Below are 21,019 nucleotides of genomic sequence, written 5' to 3'. Positions count from 1 at the left end.
TAGTCCGATTTATCCGAACTTCTACTCATCCCTACTCATGTGAATACTATTATCGAGCTTTCTACCTCTTTAACGTTCGGCTTAAATATTAGTGTAACATCCCATATTGAGCGATAGGAAAGACCAGAATAACTTACCTTGATGAATCTACGCGAACTTTTTAGGGATCACCCATCTTTAAACTTTCTCAGCTCAAACACGTTTAACCACATAATTTTTTGCGTATATTCATCCCAAAAAGTATTCAACTGATATTATTTATTTTCCTACTTATCTTCGATATATACTATCATTCTTTAGGCTCTTGGGGTATTATATTCTCCCATCTTGAGCACATAACGTTCTCATCATGCGACCTTATAACTAGTCTCAAATTTTCTCTTATTTGGGGGCTGCCATCCTAGAAGCATGCTAGGAGCTGCTCCTTGTTCAGGCCCTCGCGCCCTAGGGTCACTCCCTGCCGTCATCAGACCGCCTTCTCCATGGAGTCGACTCTGATAGCATCTGTAACATCTCGCATCGAGCAATAGGAAGGAACATAATAACTTACCCTGATGGGTCTACGCGAATTTCCCAGGGATCACTCATCCTTAATTTTTCCCAGCTCAAGCACACTTAACTCTAGAGTTCTTTGTCTACATTTAAGCCAAAAGGTATTCAACTGGTGTTATTTCATTCCTTACTTATCCTTGATATATACTACCGTTCTTTGGACTCTTAGGACATTACAATTAGAATGTTTGTGTTAGAATTTTCTCATGCACTCTGATTGTGTTTTTTCTTATAGTTTTAGGCAACTACAGGTTCATATGGTTTTACAACAATATTTTCTATCTAATAAATTTATTATTGTGTTTAAATGACAACTCTCTTAAGTATTATAGTGGTACAAATTTTAAAAAGATCAATATATTAACGAGCATATAATCATTGAATCTATCATTTGAAATTTAAAATCAATTTATTATTTAGGTACATTTATAATGTAAAATTATAAAATTTAAAATAACATTATTTAAAATACTTTCCTCGAAATGAATTCTTAAATAATTTTTATTATTTTATTTGAATTAATAAATATCGAGCGGTGGCCCACCGACAGTGAAACTGAAAGGACACCAGCTTTAGCAACTTTAACCTTTTTTCGTTGTTTGGTCAAAGAAAGTGAGGGAAACTTATTCCCTCTTTCTATCGTTAACTTTGCATAATAATAATAATATTATTACAAATATACTATATTATAATATTAAATTATTTTGTAATGTTATTAATAGATATTATTTCTTATTTACATATAGATTAATTATCTTATTAGATATTATCATACAAAGATATATATTATCTGTTTATTATCACTATATCTATATGTTTGACATGATATTATAAAACCAATACTATATCATATTAGTGACAACTTTAATAATTTATTTGGTTTTATCTTGACAATTATAATTAATAGTAAAATTTGGTTACTTAATTTTACATTTTGATAGAAGTGCTATCGTTCGAAAAATATTTTTCTATCTGTTTTTATTCCTAGAATTAAAGAAATAAGATAAAATATCTAGCAAGAGGGGAAGAAGCTGTCCCAATAATGGTAGAATCAGTCCAAAATAATCCACATCTATAAAGGACATCCCTAGCGACAATGACCCCTCACTCTCTCTGTCGGCTTTGCAGACGCCATAAAGCTCGTACTGCATGGTCTGCACCTGAATGCTCCAACTCGTCTTCTCGTCGGTTGCTGTTGCTTCAAAGGTTTTCTTAGTACGTACTGATTATTTTTCTTACTGGCAGTTTGTTTCTTATCTTCTTTAAGAGAGTGTTTCGTAGTGGTTTAGATCATGAAGTTGATGCGATTTGAGGTTAGCTTTGAGTTATTTGGTCACAGTGTGCGTTTTGCTAAAACTCGTTCGTGTGGTTCTGATAAGTTTCGATTCTTGCGTCTTTCAGGCGATTCTCTAATTCAATCATTTCGCATCACCAGGTATGACTATAGCTGTTTATAGACAAATAATTATATGCATATAGAATGTTTAGTCGAAGTCCTATTAATTTGTGTTTCTCTGTATTCATTGGTGCAATTTGTTCTTTAATCAATTGTACTGAGTCTTGAGTGTAAGAGCTACTGGGAACCTCTTCAAGCTTCTGTTCGTTTTTCTTCGCTTTCTTCCTGAGATTGTGAAACGAGTACTTTTATTTAATTGATTTTTGTTAAAAAATAAAACCATAACATGTATAGATCTTTCCAGCAACATTGTTCCTAATTTTCGGAAATTTAAAATTTCTTCTTCGTGTGGAAACATGAAACGAGAAAAAGTTTCTGAGTGAAAGTTGAGTTTTACAGTTAATTATTATGCTTTCTGGATTTTGAAACATAAATAAATACGTTTCTTCTCATTTGGAAGAAAATGAAACCATTGATTTCTCAAGGATAAGTCTTGGCAAATTTTTGAAGTACAAGTCTCATTTGAAATCTATTTTTCAACTAAGGGGCTAAATTTATAAAATCGCTTTTTCAATTTCGTTTTCCCGCAACTCCACTTCCTGATTAAAATTTTGATTTTCAGTTGTAAATGTGTATATAAGTTTCTACTCAATTAAAATCTCTGTACAAAAGTTGGCACATGCCCTGTGTGTGCATCCTACTCTAGTATTCTTTTTGGTCAAAAGTATATTTATGCCTTGAATCTTTGTATTTTTTTTTTTAGAATTTCAAACTTTTCATGATTTTAAATATGTTTATGAACTACGCAAAATCATTCATTTAAACACTTGATCAACAAGTGATACACACATACACTAATGTGTCAGTTTTTTAGTGTCTCTTTAGCTCTCTCTCTCCTACATCTCTTCTTTCTTCAGCGTCTTCTCATCTCCATCTTTGTCTTAGGCATCTCTTGCGTCTTCTCTGGCTACGTCTTCTATAAGAAATGCTACCACTGACTTGCCCCATCTTCAATCCCCTAGACGGAGGTTGATCATTGACTTAAGCACATCAGTGACTTGTCTAACCCAATTGATCTACGCATCCCAACTAAAGAAGATGTAGGAGAAGCTAGAGAGAGAGAGAGAGAAAATGCTAGGGTGTTTACGGTGCAGTTTGGGTGGTTTAGGATATTTTCAACACGCCAAATCGCACATACGGTTTGGCATTAAACCAAACCGCACAATTTGATTTGGTTCATGAAAATTGCACCAGATCGCATAGCAATTTGCGGTGCGATCTGATGCGATTTTCGCGGTCTAATGCAATATTGATCAAAAGCAGAGCAACCACATATCTAAATCAAACCCATAGAATAGTCCTATAAGCCTGAAATTCAGAACCCAATAGAGCAGTAAAAGAGAGAACTTATAGTGGTAGTAAGTGAGAGTGAGCGTGAGAGATAGGCAGGGGCGCTGGGAAGCCCACACAATAGCGATCGTTGACCACCGAGTGAGATGCAATGAGTTAGCGACCATCAGCTACAGCGTTGTGGATGGCGACAGTGGAGGGTGGTGGAGATATCGGCGGTGGAGGGCAATGGAGCTTGCGGCAATGGGAGGCAGTGGTAGCGATCAAAGAGAGGCTATGGGAGCAGAGAGAAAGAAAAATAATGTGTGAGAGAGAGAAATGAGAAATTGAGGTGTCACTTGTGCCGGGCAGAGAGAATGTGAGAGAGAATGGTGGGACGGAGAGGTTGTGGGAGCAGAGAGAGAGAGAGAATGTGTGTGTGAGAGAGAGAGATGGGGGCGTCACTTGTGCTGCAGGGCAGATAGAGGGAGAGAAGGGTGTGGTTGCGTGTCTATCAATTCAAAATGTCTTAATGGCATTGGCATTAGCATTTAATTAATGCAAAGGACATGTCTTAATGGCATTGCCCCCTGCGCAGCTTTAATTAATGCAAAAGAGATGTCTTAATGGCATTAGCTAGCACCCGCGCAGAGTATATTTAATTAATGCAAAGGACGACTCTTTATTAATTTAATAATAATTTATATAATTATAATTTTTATTATTCACGAAATTCTGAAGAGTCGCACGATTCAGTTTAAAACCGAATTGCCAAGGGCCCAAATCGTGTAAACTGCGGTTTGGGCATACCGCAAACCGTTTCCAACCGCTTTGACAAAAAACCTGACCGGTTCGATATGGTCTGGTTTGGTCCGTCCAGTTTTGACAGTGTGCCGCTTTTTTTGCACACCCTTAGAAAATGCATTCGGAGAGAGAGGAGTTGAAGAGATGCTAGAAAATTGTCACGTTAAGGCGCGTGCATATCATTTGTTGGTTAAGTGTTTAAAAGAATGGCCCCCAGAACATAGGTTGAGTGGTCGGACAAACGATATGTTAGTGTCAGTCTAGTGAGTCGTGAGTTCAATCAAGGGCACGAACACCTGCAATTTATCTCCCCTAACATAATCGAGGGCACGAATATCAAGAGCCCGCACAGGCGATCATCTCAACTTTTAAAATGAATGATTTTTTATAGTTCAAAAGTATATTTGGAACCACAAAAAGTTCAAGAGCATAAATATATTTTTAACTTAAATTCAAAAACTATTGGGAAGAGACGAAGCTCAACCCTTTAAAATAATAGACCGATTTTATACAAAAATCATTCAACTGAAACAACAAAAAACATACACAGAAAAGTACAGCAGATCAAAGCAAAGAACACAAGCGATTTTATCGTAATTCACCCCTTAATGAGGGTTACGTCCACGTTGAGCTCCAAAGAGGAGAGCTTACTATACTAATCAGAAATGGTTATAGCCTCCACAAATACATCACAGTCTCGATACTCTATACAAGAACAAAAAGACCTTTTAACAGCAAAGCCCCACAATCACAGACAAAGAATATAGGCAAAGAACTCTAGACGCAAGAGAGAAAACGAACAATCACTATACAGAGTTAATTATAGCAAAATATCGAGAATGAAACAAAACACAATTTGATAAGGCGGAGGCTGCGATGATACAAATCTCGAGGAGCCAACAGAGATAAATAGACAATTCAACGGCTGGGATGAGATCGGATGAAGACAAAAGGACAACAAGCGCCAGCAACATAAAACGACAAGGAGGGTTGCCGTTTTGGCCCTCCAACCCATGGCTTCCCAAAACATTGCTGTTTTGGGAAGGCCCATGGACGGTTGCCAAAAGGCCGTCCACCCCTTGGCCCAAACAAAAACTGGATTGGAGATTCACAAATAATGTCAACAAAAACACGTTTCAAATCGTAAAAAATTTAAAATTTCACACAAAAAAAAATCACAAAAATTCAGGGTTATAGTATGCTTTTGGCCTTTCTTTTTTGGATACATGCAACTCTAGTCTTTTGTAAAGGCCAGACGTGAAAACACTTGTGCCAGAATATGTCTCCAGACATGAGTGCTCCCCAGTCCCCATATCTCTATAAATTATCCAATAGATTTCTATTCCTTGGGTCTTTCAAAGTAAATAAATGTTTCCCTTTTAGATAGTAAATTCATAAAATTTCTTAGCTCATATTTTTGGAACTGAAAGCAAAATTCCTTGATTTGAACTGCCCATTTTATAGAAATATAACCTATTGGATAGTTCCTAATATTTTATTTTATTATTACTATAATTATTGTTGTTATTGGAGATAAAAAAAGAGAATATTTTTGTTAATCAATTCATAAAAAGAATAAAATCTCAGAATTTGCTAATCAAAATTCCAACTCCTAAGCTTTGAATTTTGAATATCTAGAAGAGTAAAATCCTTTAAGATAAAAGCAGTAAAAAAAACAATGTTTCACCATATTTGGTGTAGTATGCAATAAACTTAAATGAAAACTATGAAACCACAATATTTCAAAATTAAGCTAATTGATAAGTTCTCTAATTTAATTGACTGTTTGGTAAAGAAATGAAATCATAAATTCCTCAAGTAAAAGGAAGAGTCCTGGAAACCTGTTACTTCTGTTTTTTAGATTTTATTTTCATATAAAATCATGCATTTTACTTTTCAATAATGTTATTGCTCGAATATAACAATAAATTTATTGATTGAGAATGTTGTCGTCAAACCGTTTGAACTCTGCAATAAAAAAAACGATTAGAGAGTGTAGGAAAGTTATTACACAAACACTCCGACACTTAAGTCAGATACTAAGGATAATAAAGACTTGAACACTATATTAATACTAGTATAAAAAAATGTACATTTTCTGAAATGAGTGTATATAAATACAGAGGAGCATGGAGCAATCCCAAATCCCTTAGATTTAGGATTTTTATAGATAATGTCTATCTTAACGTTTTGAAATCCACTAGAATTAGGATTCTTATGGATAACATTTATCTTGATATTTTGAGATTTTTTTAGAATTAAAATTCTTTATGGATAATGTCTATCTCTTTCGTAGAATTTTCGAAGGGATTTTTGGATGTTGGAGTTATCTAGTTTACGTGTTGTGTGAGACCCTCCCTTTCCTTCTTCCCATTTATGGGGAAATTTACACCTTTTGAACCCAAACGTTACTTTGGGGTTTGGGGATTTTTTAGTTTTTTAATGGGCCTGTGACAAAATAATAGCTTTCCACTATTTCATTCGAGTTTATAAAAGGGAAGAACAAACTATATTATGGCATGCCCTTATTTCTCTTTTCATTTCTTCCTACATTATTCCTTTCTTAAGTTAGGGTTTGTTCCCCAATCATTTGGGATGACTTTGCTCTATTGAAGGGTTCTTATAATTTGTGTTTTCGAAGTTTATTCGTCATCGCTTTAAGTCTTTGGACCTTTCAGAAGGTATTTTTCTTAAGTTTTCTTCAAGTAAAATTTCTTCTTTAGTAAACAATCTGAAAAATTTGACGAGGTCCTTGGGAGAGTGCGATTTTGTTCACCCCCTTTAACGGGGGTGAACGTAACCCCCGTCAGTGAGGGTTAAAAAGATAACTTTTTTTTGAAAAAATAATGTTTTATCCTTATATTGGAAATTACAAAAACTAACTATATTTCAAAAAAAAAAATTATTTTTAACCACTTTTATGAAAAAAAACATTTTCAGCCACTCAAACAAACTAATTGCTAAAAATAGTCATTTTTCAATTTTGACTCAGTTTTAACCCTGTCAATTATTTTTGTAAGTCTGTCATTTTTTTCGGAAAAAAATTATTTTCAACCACTTTTCAATTTTGACTCAATTTTAACCCTGTCAATTATTTTTGTAAGTCTGTCATTTTTTTATAAGTTTTAATCTATCCAATTTTGATTCTGTCACATTTTCAATTAAGTTCTAAAAGTAAATTTTTTTTTTTCAAACATAGATAATTTTTGTAATTTCCTATATAAAGATAAAATATTATTTTTTTTAAAAAAAATTATTTTTTTAACCCCAACGTTCACCCCGTTAAAGGGGGTGAACAAAATCGCACTCTCCTTGGGAGCCATATGAAGTTGAGCCAAGAGCTCCTTGAGTAGATTGGTGCCTTTTCAAGTTTAGATATTAATATAATTGGTGACCCAGATCCTTCTTCCGCAGCCTTGGCTCTCTCTCCACTCCCGGTTGCTAATCTTTCCGACAACATGATTCACCCCTAAGCCTTCTTTTTCCTTTTTGGTTTTATATTGTGTTGCACGAGCATGTTTTCTTTTGATGTAATGATTTCTTTTCTATAATTTTTTTTGTATTGATTTTGTTGTTTAGTAACATTGCTATCTTTTTGCTTTGCTTGTTTCAATTTTCATGTGATATTGATGTTGTATGCATGTTTATGTAGACTGCTCCCCAGTTCTTTTGGAGAATTGGTTTTGTCAAAAGGCTTTATTGATGTTGTACATTCATTTAAGAAGATTCCTTTGTCACTCCCTAGTCCTTCAGGCTTTAGGTGGATTGATTCTGTCAAAGGACTTTGTTGACGTTATATGTATATCTAGGAAGATTCTTTTGTCGCTCCCCAGTCCTTCAAGTGGATTGGATTTGTCAGAGGACTGTATTGATATTATTTCATTTTTGTGTTCGTGGTAAGTCTTTGGTTTGAAGAGGCAAGTATCCTTGTATGCGCCATAAGGATTGGTTTTTAAATCACCTGTGTGTTTTTTGGGGCAAGTCATTTGTTTGTCGACACAAATAATCCTTAGACATTTTAATGGGTCTTGGTCATTCCTGTGTGTTTGGGGCTAGCTTTTGTCGACGAATGAATGACTCACACTAAACACACGCGGATGGAGAAATGACTCACCTTAAACACATGTGGATGATTGAAGATCCATTAAAATATTTAGGAGTCACTTGCATTGACAGACAAAAAACTTGTCCTAAAATACACGCAAATGATTGAAAAACCGTTAAGGTGAGTCCCAAACATCTTAATGGTTCTTCAATCATCCTCATGTGTTTGGGGTGAGTCATTCATTCGTCGATGTAAGTAACCCCCAAACATCTTAACTGGTCTTGTTACCATGACAATCCTTTTTCCATGGTAAACTTGATTAGGGTTTAGCCATTGCAAATAGGTTTTTCATGTTCGGTTTATGTTGTGGTCATGAGTTTGTTTTGTCAATCATGTAATTTTGAGTTATTACGATAGATCTTTTAGCTCATTGATGCTTGATGAGGCTTATATAGTTGGTTTGTCGATCATCATTTTTCTTCCTTGTAGAATCTGTAGGATGCATGTGTTTAATTCAAGGAAAATGTTACATGAATCAAAGCTTAGACAACATGGTGGACAACTCTACGCTAAAATTACAAATTTGTCCCTTACTTTCCCCCCCAAAGTTTGCTGCTTCCTCTCTTCTTCCTCATACTCACTCTCTCTCTCTCTCCCTCTAGAGCTTAGATGGAGTGTCACTCAACTTTTTGCCTCAGGGAAGAGGAGGCATACACCAGATTGCTTCGAGGTGGTGACAGGGTCTTTTAATCCTGATTTTTCAAAGACTACTTCTTGTTAAGGTGGACTTGTCTTCTCTTCAAATTAATTTAATTCAGCTTCTCGATGAAATATAATCATCAAGGTTTTCTTGTCTATTGATCGGTCTCCTAAAGAGACTTTCGCCGTTATTTGTTTTCCATTTTCTCAATGTCCTTTTGATCTCCTGGAAACCGATTTGTAGCCTCTGTGGTATTTAACTTCCAGTCTCTCGATGATAGTGTTAGTTTCCTAAAAATTAAGGACTCTCTCCGTTGTGTTTGTTATCCATGACTTGGGATCGTGTAAAAACCATTTTAGCATCCTTAGACTTTTTGAATGTTTTTCATAGACATCGTCAATTGTTGTCGTTTGAACACAACAGTAAATTTATTAACTAAGAACATCGTCGTTAAACCGCTTAAACTCTACAAGAAATAGAATGATTAGAGGGCACGAAAAAGTCTCAACACAAACACTTCGATTTGTAAATTAGACACTGAAGATGATGAAGACTTAAGGCCATATTAATACTAGTATTAGAGATGTACATTTTTTGAAATGAAAGTTTGTTTATTTATAGAAGAGTATGGAGCAATTCTAAATCTTTTAAATTAGGATTCTTATAGATAATATCTATCTTGACATTTCGGAATACACTAGGATTATGATTCTTATAGGTAATTTTATTTTGATATTTTGAGGTCTTTTTATACTAATAATATTTGTTTTTTTTTTTTGTAGAACTTTTGAAGGGATTTTGGATATTAGAGTTATACAGTTTTCACATTGTGTAGGACCTCCCCCTCCCCGGGCGATTTACAGGAAAATTAACACCTTTTTAGCACAAAAGATTAATTTGGAGTTTTGAGCTTTTTCAATTTTTCAATGGGTTTTTACATGTGACAACAAGTAGAAAAATAATACTGTACAATTTCATAATTTCAAAAAGTTCTAGTGACTTTACCTTATTGGTGAATATTATTTGCAACAATTAATCTATAAACAATATCAGATATGCACAATGAAAAATATTATTTATATATCTTAATAACTTCAAAATTAAGCTTGTACTACGAGTTTTGAGATATTCCGAAATAGCAAATCTTCAATGCTCATGGTGTATGATTTTATAAACAAGCATTAACGCCTACGATGTAAACCTCACATAGCCTAGCTCTTGATAATATATGGAGAAAGTTGAAAACAGTTATTTATAAGTAACTGGTGATATAGATAAATGACTTCTTTACTTGTTTTAAATAAGCGACGAGATAAATCATATCTCTAATAGATGAAAATAAATCACATTTCTCAATTATTCTAGATTAACTAGATGAATCCTAATGATGGAGGAGATATCACATTTTTCAATTATCTATTTATCTCATATAAAGACAAGATAATAATCATTGATAGATGTCTAAGTCCTTGCAAATATATATTTTTAACTTAATCATTATGTATGATATCTTCAAACAAAATTTTTTCCATTCAATATGGTATGGATTCTTGTTGGATTTCAGTTGCAAGCTTTCTTGGCGTGAGAAATCCAAAATAGAGGGTTATATACATTTCTTTATTTCTTACCTTTTTTCATCCAGCTTTCTAGCATAGAAGGAAGAAGCCATGTGCAGTACGGCCCCAAGGTATCCCATTTGTGCCAAGTATCCCACCTTGTATCCTCCCGAGTGTCCCAAGTGCCCTGCATTATCTTCTTCTTCTGGATGTGCCGAGTATGACAGGCTTGTCCAAGATGTAAACAACTCTACGGAATCTGGGATCCCAGGGTACAGTTTTGGTGCTGAAATGAGGAAAATCTGGGAAGAATGGGACCTCCGGATTCTAATTTTGTACATCCTCTATACGCAGTTGTACCTCCTCATGTTTGGACGCTCCAGAAGGAGATCGAACAAGAAGATCTTGATCAACCTGAATGTTTGGTTGTTGTATATTTTTGCTGACTTGTTGGCAGCTATTGCTCTTGGGAAACTTTCCCAAGTCAAAGATGAAGGCAAGTTTAATAAAGATGCACTACTGCCCGAATTCAAGGAAGCAAAAATCTGCCAACCTAATAACCCAGAAAGTTTGCTAAGGGGTTTATGGGCGCCCATAATCCTGTTTTATCTCGGAGGTCCAGACACCATAACTGTCTTGTGCATGGAAGAAACACAGTTGTGGATGAGACACCTAATATCACTAATAACACAAGGTGCCAGAACATGTTATGTTTTGATTGTAACCTGGACTCCTTCAGGGCTCTCTGTCCTAGCCCTGTTGATGTTGATTTCTGGAACTCTCAAGTATGCAGAGCGAGTATGGGTTGTCAAGTCAAGAACCCGGGCAATCTCTGAAGGTTTAGTCAGCCCGTATGATCGCACAACTATCCAGCTGGATATAATTGACAACAACACTGCTCCACCCAACAGGAAGCTTGAGCTCAAAGATCAAACAAAGCTTGTGGTTGAAGGATATATCTGTTTCCAGACCTTGAGGCCTCATATTCCTGGGTATCGTGTGCCCAGGGGGCCACTAGACAAATTCATCAAAGAGGATAGAACTCCTTGGCACATTTTCAAACAGATTGAGATTGAGTTGGGGTTCATGTATGATGTGCTCTTCAGCAAGGTAGGCACTATTTTTACAGCATGGGGTTTCATTCTCCGGTTTATTACCTTGTCTTGTGTAGTTTGTGTGTTGGTGGGATTCTTCATGGTTGACAAGCCTAGTACTAAAGATTTGAAAGATGATGTCCAAATTACCATCATTCTGCTACTTGGAGCCATTTTCTTGGAGATAGTTGGACTTCTTCTTCAACTTGTTTCAGACTGGGCGGTGGTTTGGGCATGGAAGCACCCGAGCAAGTTGTCAAGTCCAGTACTTTTTCTTCACGAACATCTAATCTCTAAGAGGCAAAGATGGTCTGACAAAGTGAGACAATTTAGTTTGCTGAACTTTTGCATCAAATATGAGGAGACGGTGCTCAATAGAATGGTGCAGGATGTGTGCGGCTGGGGGAAACTTCTAAGCTTCAATTTCAGCTTGTCTTCGAGAACAGTAAACCCAACTTTGAAAGCATTAATCATCAATCAGCTTAAAGATAGATCACAGACCAATTCAGGACAAACTCTCCAGACCTCACGCACGAAACTAGGTGAATGGACCCTTAATAAATATAGTTGTAAGCAAGTGTTTCAATGGACCATGAACCTAGAATTCGGCGAAACCATTGTTTTGTGGCACATTGCGACAGACATCTGCTATCACTCTGAAGAACCCTCAGATGAATCGGAAGCAGCCAAAATATTTTCATATTACATGATGCATCTTCTTCTCATATGTCCTCACAGATTACCCTTCTGCAACACTGGTGGGGACTTCTGGCAGACCTGTACAAATATAAAGGATATTTTTGAAAGAAAAGATGTTAGAAAACCATCATCACGTGCTGAGGCGTGTAAGCTGCTAAAAGAGATACCTAGGAAGGACTGCAAAGGGATCACAGTGAAACGTGCAAAAGATCTTGCCAGTGATTTGATGGCAACGGAGGAAAGATGGGGAATTATTAGCAATCTGTGGGTGGAGATGCTCTGCTATGCGGCAATGCAGTGTGAAGTAAAACGCCACGCTCAAGAGCTTAGACATGGCGGAGAGTTTCTGACCCATGTCTGGCTGCTACTCATGCACTTTGGCATATATGGAGATCAGGAGATAATTATACCTCCAGATCTACGGGGCACGGCGCAGGATGGGACAAGAAATTTCAATGACGCCTTTCAATCAACGGTGGGTTGCTTTGATGCTTGTACTGGTGTGTAATCTTTATATTTTCATATAATTTATGTGTGAAAGTAATTCGATGGTTTGTGCCTGACCATGTAAGTGTGAAACTATCCATTCTTAGCTATCAATACTCTTCAGCGGACCTAGTGCAGGCTTACTGTGTCTCTTACTTGAAAATGCTTTGGTTTGGGGTGATTAATTAGTATTCTAAAGTTACTTTTGCTTAATTTTTTTTTTTGTGTGTAAATAAAATATATTAGTTAGAAACAATGCACAGGTGTCAACAAAAACAAGCCCAGCATACCCCGCTAAGCAACAAAGAAACAAAACAACACTCTCACAAGATGCACAGGTGTCTAACAAAAACAAGCCGAGCATACCCCGCTAAGCAACAAAGAAACAAAACAACACTATCACAAGAAAGATACACAACTAAAATAGCCTCAAATTAACATGCGAGGCAAAGAAAAAAGAACATGCACTAGCAAGTATAGAGAAGAATGGGGGAACAACAACAACCAGCTCAACGCAAAATGGTTCAAGAGAACATGAGAGTATCTCTGAGAAGTGAAACGGAGTCATAAGCTTTCACATTGAAAACTCCTGCCATACCAAGGGGAAGAGTAAGGTGTAAGGATACTGAGGATATCCACTGAACTAGGAAGGCAGCCGAGCTCTCTAGAGGGCTCGAAAGAGCCATATGGATGAGAAAAAGGGGGAGGGGGAATCGTTAAATCCAAAACCTCCAATAATATTTTTTTGTCAAAATATTATGGCTGCCAATCGTATTTACTTTTGTCTCTAATGATATTTTGCAACGAAATGTTTGGTCACTACAACTAAAACTTAACAAAATTATGTGACAAAAATTTATAATATTTAGCAACAAAATATTTTATAGACTAAAGTTAAATGATCATTTTTAGGGAGGAAAAGTTAGCACGTTGTCACATGACAATTTTTTAAAGCAGAACTATTATTTCGACTATCAAATTTGACACTTTATATTATTGTCTTGTATTACGTGTTATATTTATATAAATATATAAAATATCAATATAAAATATTAAATTTTATCATCAATATAACATTTTCATTTCTAAAAACACAAACAACATTTACCAATGAATTATTTGGGTGCAAAGGGCAACAGAAAGTTTTAAGTGATGTTCGAAAGACAAAACATGTCGTTATTAATTGCTAAATTTCTTGTAGCACAAAATGTATTTTAGGAATGGAAAAATCTCTCTTTTGATCAGATTTCCAAACAAAGAATTTTTAAAGTTCAATAAAGAGTAAAAAGTTGACCAAGACTTAACGCGTAGTAATAAAATTTTGAAAAATAATTCAATTTTGGTCAGTGATGACTTTTCTCACTATAGCCTATGAAGATGGGCCACTTTAATTTTAATTTTTTATTAAATGATTAAATGTCTAATTAAAAAGGAAAAAACTTATATAATGAATAGTTAAAAGTAAAATTGAAGCCTATAAATTCTTGTTAAAATTTCAGTAATGGGTCGGGTCAAGTACAGGTGTTCATAATGGGTTAATTGGCATCGCTAGCCACAACCTAGGCTTTATTGGCTCGTCATAATAATCCAAAACTGTGCCCTATCACGCCACTCACCCAACAGGTTATGATTAATATTTATATTTATTTGTGTTTTTTTAAGTTCAGTTATTTCAAAAATAATAAAATAATAAAATTATCAAATAATATATGAAAACGTATTATTTATGTATGATGACTTGTATATAATATTTATTATATTGAATTTTAGTCAAATAGAATGAATTAATGATATTAGTTAGAATTGGGAGCATCCTATAAATCATGGAAGATTACACTTTTGGTGATAAATGATAACCGTACTTCGCCCATTTCACTTGTGTTTGATTACATTACATAAAATTTAATTTTAAGTAATAATTATCTAAAAATAAAAATCACTCCACCTCTTTAAAAAATGAATTCCATAAAAAAAAAATTTAAATGCTTGTACTATACATATATTTTCTATAAAAATATTAAGAGTGTTTGATTATTTTTATAAAAAATATATATAATAATTACACATTTTCTATGATAAATATGTGCAATCAAACATACTTAGAAATTGCACAAACTAACCACCCACCAAATAAAAAAAATTGTTTCTAGCCTCCTTTTTGAAAAAAAAAACATTTTTATCATGCTCAAACAAATTAATTGCATGTTATACCCACTTTACCACTTATGATCCCACCATCTAGTACATCATATTCACTCTTTATTTAAAAAATTAAAATAAAAATAAAAATATTAAAAGACCAAAATAGCCTTCACAAATTGAAAACACTAAACTCAAATCCCAACAAGCCCCAATCCACCAAACTGGATCATCAGGTTTTGTTGCTCACTAAACTTGATTTTAAATTTTAGGTTTTTTTTTTTTTTTGGTCCATTAGTTTTTTTCAAGTTATGCTATAATCCCAAAAAGAAATTATTATTTAAAAATTATACTTTTATTTTTAGATAAATTTAATATTATTATCATTACATCAAAAGATATCATTTTAATGCAAATGAAACAAATTAATTTATAGAAAAAAAAAATCAAACTTGGTGACCAAGTTTTGTTGCCTACTAAACTCGATTTTAAATTTTAGGATTTTTTTTTGTCTATTAATTTTTTTTAAGTTACGCGATAGGTCCAAAAAGATATTACTATTTAAAAATTATACTTTTATTTTTGAATAAATTTATTATTATTATCATTACATAAAAAGACATCATTTTAGTGCTAACTCAACTCATTAATTTATGAAAAAAAATTGAAAAAAACTTAAAATCGGGTTTAGTTGGCAACAAAACCCAGTCGATTTTAAACTTTAGGTTTTTCTTTTGTCTATTAATTTTTTTTTCAAGTTACGCAATAGTCCCAAAAAGAGATTACTATTTAAAAATTACACTTTTATTTTTAGATAAATTTATTATTATTATCATTATATCAAAAGATATCATTTTAGTGTTAATAAAATTCATTAATTTATAAGAAAAATTAAAAAAATTTAAAATTGGGTTTGGAGGGCAACCAAACTCGGTCACCGAGTTTTGTTGCCCACTAAACCCGATTTTAAATTTTAGGTTTTTTTTTTTTTTTTGTCCATTGATTTTTTTAAGTTATGTAATAGTCCCAAAAAGAGATTACTATTTAAAAATTCTATTTTGATTTTTGGATAAATTTATTATTATTATTACATCAAAAAACATCATTTTAGTGCTAATAAAACCTATTAATTTATAAGAAAAATAAAAAAATTTAAAACCAGGTTTAATTGGCAACAAAGCCTGGTCAATGGGTTTGGTAGGCAACCAAACCCGGTCACCTGGTTTTGTTGTCCACTAAACTCGATTGTAATTATTTTTATTTTTATTTTTTTTATTGATTTTTTTCAAATTACGCAATAGTCCCAAAAATAGATTACTGTTTAACAATTACTTTTTTATTTTTGAATAAATTTATTATTATTATCATTACATCATCTTGGTATTGTTAGTAGTTAGAATACTTGATCATGCATTGATCGATTGTATTGATATTGACCACGCACACCAAGTCAAAGATATTATTGTTTATTGTGATTTATACTTTCAATTAGCCTGGGAATTGTAAAAAGATATCATTTTAGTGCTAATAAAACTCGCTAATTTATAGAAAAAATAAACAAATTTAAAATAGGGTTTAATGGGCAAGAAAACCCGGTCATCGGGTTTGGTTGCCCACCAAACCCGGTGACCGGGTTTTGTTACCCACTAAAATTGATTTTATTTTTTTAATTTTTTTTGTCTATTTATTTTTTCAAGTTACGCGATAGTCCCAAAAATAGATTACTGTTTAACAATTACACTTTTATTTTTGGATAGATTTATAATTATTATCATTATATCATCTTGGTGTTATTAGTAGTTAGAATACTTATCATGCATTGATTGTATTGATATTGACCATGCACACCAAGTCAAAGATATTATTGTTTATTGTGATTTATACTTTCAATTAGCCTGAGAATTGTAAAAAGATATCATTTTAGTGCTAATAGAACTTACTAATTTATAGAAAAAATAAACAAATTTAAAATAGGGTTTAGTGGGCAAGAAAACCCGATCATCGGGTTTGGTTGCCCACCAAACCCGATGACCGAACCTGATTTTATTTTTTTTTATTTTTTTTTGTCTATTTATTTTTTTCAAGCTACGCGATAGTCCCAAAAATAGATTACTATTTAACAATTACACTTTTATTTTTGGATAAATTTATAATTATTATCATTATATCATCTTGGTGTTGTTAGTAGTTAGAACACTTGATCATACATTGGTTGTATTGACATTGGCCACACACACTAAGTCAAAGATATTGTTGTTTGTTGTGATTTATACATTTAATTAATTCAAAAGTTATAAAAAGACATCATTTTAGTGCTAATGAAACCCACTAATTTATAGAAAAATAAAAAAAATTAAAAGTGGGTTTAGTTGGCAACAAAACTCGGTCACTAGGTTTGGTTGCCCACCAAACCCAATCATCAAGTTTAAATTTTAAGTTTTTTTTTTTTTTTTGGTCCTTTGGTTTTTTTCAAGTTACGCGATAGTCTCAAAAAGATATTATTGTTTAAAAATTACACTTTTATTTTTGAATAAATTTATTATTATTATTATTATCAATACATCATCTTGGTGTTGTTAGTAGTTAGAATACTTGATCATGAATTGGTTGTGTTGATATTGGTCACACACACCAAATCAAAAATATTGTTGTTTGTTGTGATTTACACATTTAATTAACTCGATAATCGTAAAAATACATCATTTTAGTGCTAATGGATCCAACTAATTTATAGAAAAAATAAAAAATAAATAAAATCAAGTTTAGTGTGTTGCCCACTAAACCCGATTTTAATTTTCTTTTTAATTTTTTTTGTCCATTGATTTTTTTCAAGTTACGTGATAGTCCCAAAAAGAAATTATTGTTTAAAAATTATACTTTTATTTTTAGATAAATTTATTATTATTATCATTATATCATCTTGGTATTGTTAATAGTTAGAACACTTGATCATGCACTGGTTGTGTTGATATTAGCCACACACAAAGTCAAAAATATTGTTGTTTGTTGTGATTTATACATTCAATTAACCCAAGAATTGTAAAAATACATCATTTTAGTGTTAATGGAACCCACTAATTTATAAAAAAAATAAAAAATAAAAAAAAATTAAAATCAACTTTAGTGGGCAACAAAACCCAGTCGCCAAGTTTGGTGGGCAACCAAACCAGGTCATCGAATTTTGTTGCCCACTAAACTCGATTTTAATTTTTCTTTTATTTTTTTTGTCCATTGATTGTTTTCAAGTTACACGATAGTACCAAAAAGAGATTATTGTTTAAAAATTATTCTTTTATTTTTAGATAAATTTATTATTATTATTATTACATCATCTTGGTGTTGTTAGTAGTTAGAACACTTGATCATGCATTGGTTGTGTAGATATTTGCCACACACACCAAGTCAAAGTTATTGTTGTTTATTGTGATTTATACATTTAATTAACCCGAGAATAATAAAAGGACATCATTTTAGTGCTAATGGAATCCACTAATTTATAGAAAAAATAAAAAATAAATTAAATCAGATTTAGTGGGCAATAAAACCCAGTCACCGGGTTTGGTGGGCAATCAAACCAAACCCGGTCATCGGGTTTTGTTGCCCACTAAACCAGATTTTAAATTTTTCTTGTCCATTGGTTTTTTTCAAGTTGCTCGATAAAGAGATTATTGTTTAAAAATTATATTTATTTTTGGATAAATTTATTATTATTATCATTATATCATCTTGGTGTTGTTAGTAGTTTTGTTACTAGTTAAAACACTTGATCATACATTGGTTGTGCTGACTTTGGCCACACATACCAAGTCAAAGATATTGTTGTGTTTTGTGATTTATACATTCAATTAACTCGAGAATCATAAAAATATATCATTTTAATGCTAATTGAGCCCATTAATCTATAAAAAATAACAAAAATGAAAAAAAAAATTTAAAAGCGGGTTTAGTGGGCAACCAAACCTGATTTGGGTTCAGATGACCGGGTTTCGTGGCCGATAACAATGTGAAACTCAAAAAAAAAAAAATTTCACGCAAATTAGTACATATTTTGAGTGATATTTATTAAAATATGTTTTGCTTACAACGACAATAATTTTACACAACCTTAATAAGCAATGCGAACAGAAAATTATTTTAAAATTAAAATAAATAGAAATCAAATCGATAGCTTGAGATTGAGTGAAATTGTTTGTTGGAGAGAAAAAAACTTGTTGAATGTGACTTCAATGAGGTCGCCACGATTGATGAAGAATGTTAAAGACTCAACAAGCAAAAAATTTAAATGTATGAAGAATGACTGAGTTTGGATAGTTTAACAATAGAGAGAAAGAGAGTAACTTGAATTTGGAAGAGGAGAGAGATGAAATGTTATAAGAAAAAAATAATGGTATTTTGATAAATGAGACTAAGGGTAATGTGGACTTTATATTTTAAAATCTCATTAAGGGTATTTTTGAAATCTTACATAAAAATGGCTATAGAGTATAATTAATTTGTTTGAATAGTCAAAAATATTTTTTTTTCTAGTAAAAGAGATAAAAACGATTTTATACATTTGATCGAGGTTAATTATGAATTCCTTTCACTAAGCCATTCATTCAACCTTAAACTTGAACGAAAGGTACAAACTGCAAACTGCAAACTACTCTTTCTTTCACACTGCCACTCACTTTGGATCCTATCTATCTTAGAGACTTTACTACGTAGTCTTGCTCTCGTGGGGGATCATTCGTCATTCCTCATTCATCATCTCAATCATCTTCTCTTCCAAATAATTCAAGTACTCTCTACCTTATTGTCTTGTATTGACTGTGATATTTATATAAATATAAAAAATATCAATATTGTCACGATCCAGAAAATTCCTCCATTTACAATTACAATTCTCTAATAATCATACATCACACCATAACAGCGAAAGCTAGGTAAATACGGAATAAACCACTCAGGGACTTAATCATACATAACAATATATATAATAAGCAGATAAACCAAACAAGCCACAATGTTTGAGCCCCTGATCACAACTCGCACCTCACGGATCTTTTAGTCAGGATTGCCCTGTACCCACAGTTATCTGCGATTGACACGCCAAATAGTCTAGCCATTGAGTCAGCTCCTACACCTGGAATGATGGTAAAAACAAGATGAGCCACAAGACTCAGTAAGCATAATAAATGAATAAAGATAAGATTAGGCATAGATCTCCCATACCAGAACACATTCCACTAAATGCAAGTAAGACAGATCAAAACCCGAAATAGCCATACCCGACATATACCTCGCTAAACAAAAGTAAACCAGAAATAAACCACAACCAAAGTACACCTCACAACATAACAATGACAATGTTGGGAATACATCCCATACCCAAAATATTCCCACACAAAGTGCAATGTAACATATGAACATGCCATGCCATACTGTGTAACAGAATAACCAATACTCTGCATAATATAACAATACACATAATAGTAATTGGGGCCCACATAAGAAATGCACATCCTGGCACACCCAAGTTCTAGCATACAAACCTGCCACAGCCATGAACTGGCTGGCATAAGCCCATGAGCCTGGGGCTCCCACAACACAATCCACACGAGCCCGAGGCTCCCATCATAATCAAATACCGGAGTTCCCGAATCATAGCTATCTGGAGCCCAGCTCACACTCATAGCTATCAAGGGTCAACTCCATACCACAGTCCACAACCACATACCAAATCAAACGATAACCATGCAATGCAACAGATAATAAATGCAATGCCTCTTGCAGCATTAACGTGATGACAAAGGCCCCATAAACCAAGCATCAGGCTATGTTACGCCTACATAGGAACTCATACAGGCAAAATGCTCTAAATACACGTGCTTACCTATCGTACCCAAGTCGGCACTCAACAAGCCAATTAAGTTATGTCAATGAGCACACTTCCCTGTACATATAAAACATGACCCCCAATGAATGTAAGCCTGATCCCATGCAATGTAATGTCATGCAATATGCCACATAATGGCAGAGCTGGTCGACAATGACTAAGTACTAGTCGATAATCCGTGACTAGGAACAACCGGTCAACAGCCGCCCTCGGCACAACGGCGATTAGCTCCATTGTCACAAACAGTCAACACATTACCTCACCAGACGACAGCTCACACCGCTTGTCATTATCACTCACGCCCACAGAAAACTATAACCACCTCATGATAGACACAACAC

The 21,019-nt window shown here is 33.5% G+C and overlaps 1 protein-coding gene across 1 annotated transcript; it reads left to right on the top strand.

Moving 5' to 3' along the window:
* Nucleotides 1-1,678: 1,678 nt before the first annotated feature.
* On the top strand, nucleotides 1,679-12,683 carry LOC127802087 (uncharacterized). Its single transcript, XM_052337776.1, has 3 exons — nucleotides 1,679-1,865; nucleotides 1,954-1,987; nucleotides 10,469-12,683. Exon 3 carries the CDS (start codon nucleotides 10,494-10,496, stop codon nucleotides 12,681-12,683), a length of 2,190 nt encoding a protein of 729 aa, XP_052193736.1. The 5' UTR covers nucleotides 1,679-1,865; nucleotides 1,954-1,987; nucleotides 10,469-10,493.
* Nucleotides 12,684-21,019: the final 8,336 nt, after the last annotated feature.

The sequence above is a fragment of the Diospyros lotus genome, chromosome 5, assembly GCF_014633365.1.
Source record: "Diospyros lotus cultivar Yz01 chromosome 5, ASM1463336v1, whole genome shotgun sequence".
NCBI lineage: Eukaryota > Viridiplantae > Streptophyta > Magnoliopsida > Ericales > Ebenaceae > Diospyros > Diospyros lotus.
The sequence above is the reverse complement of the archived record's forward strand: the minus strand, read 5'-3'. Positions and strand labels throughout refer to the sequence as shown.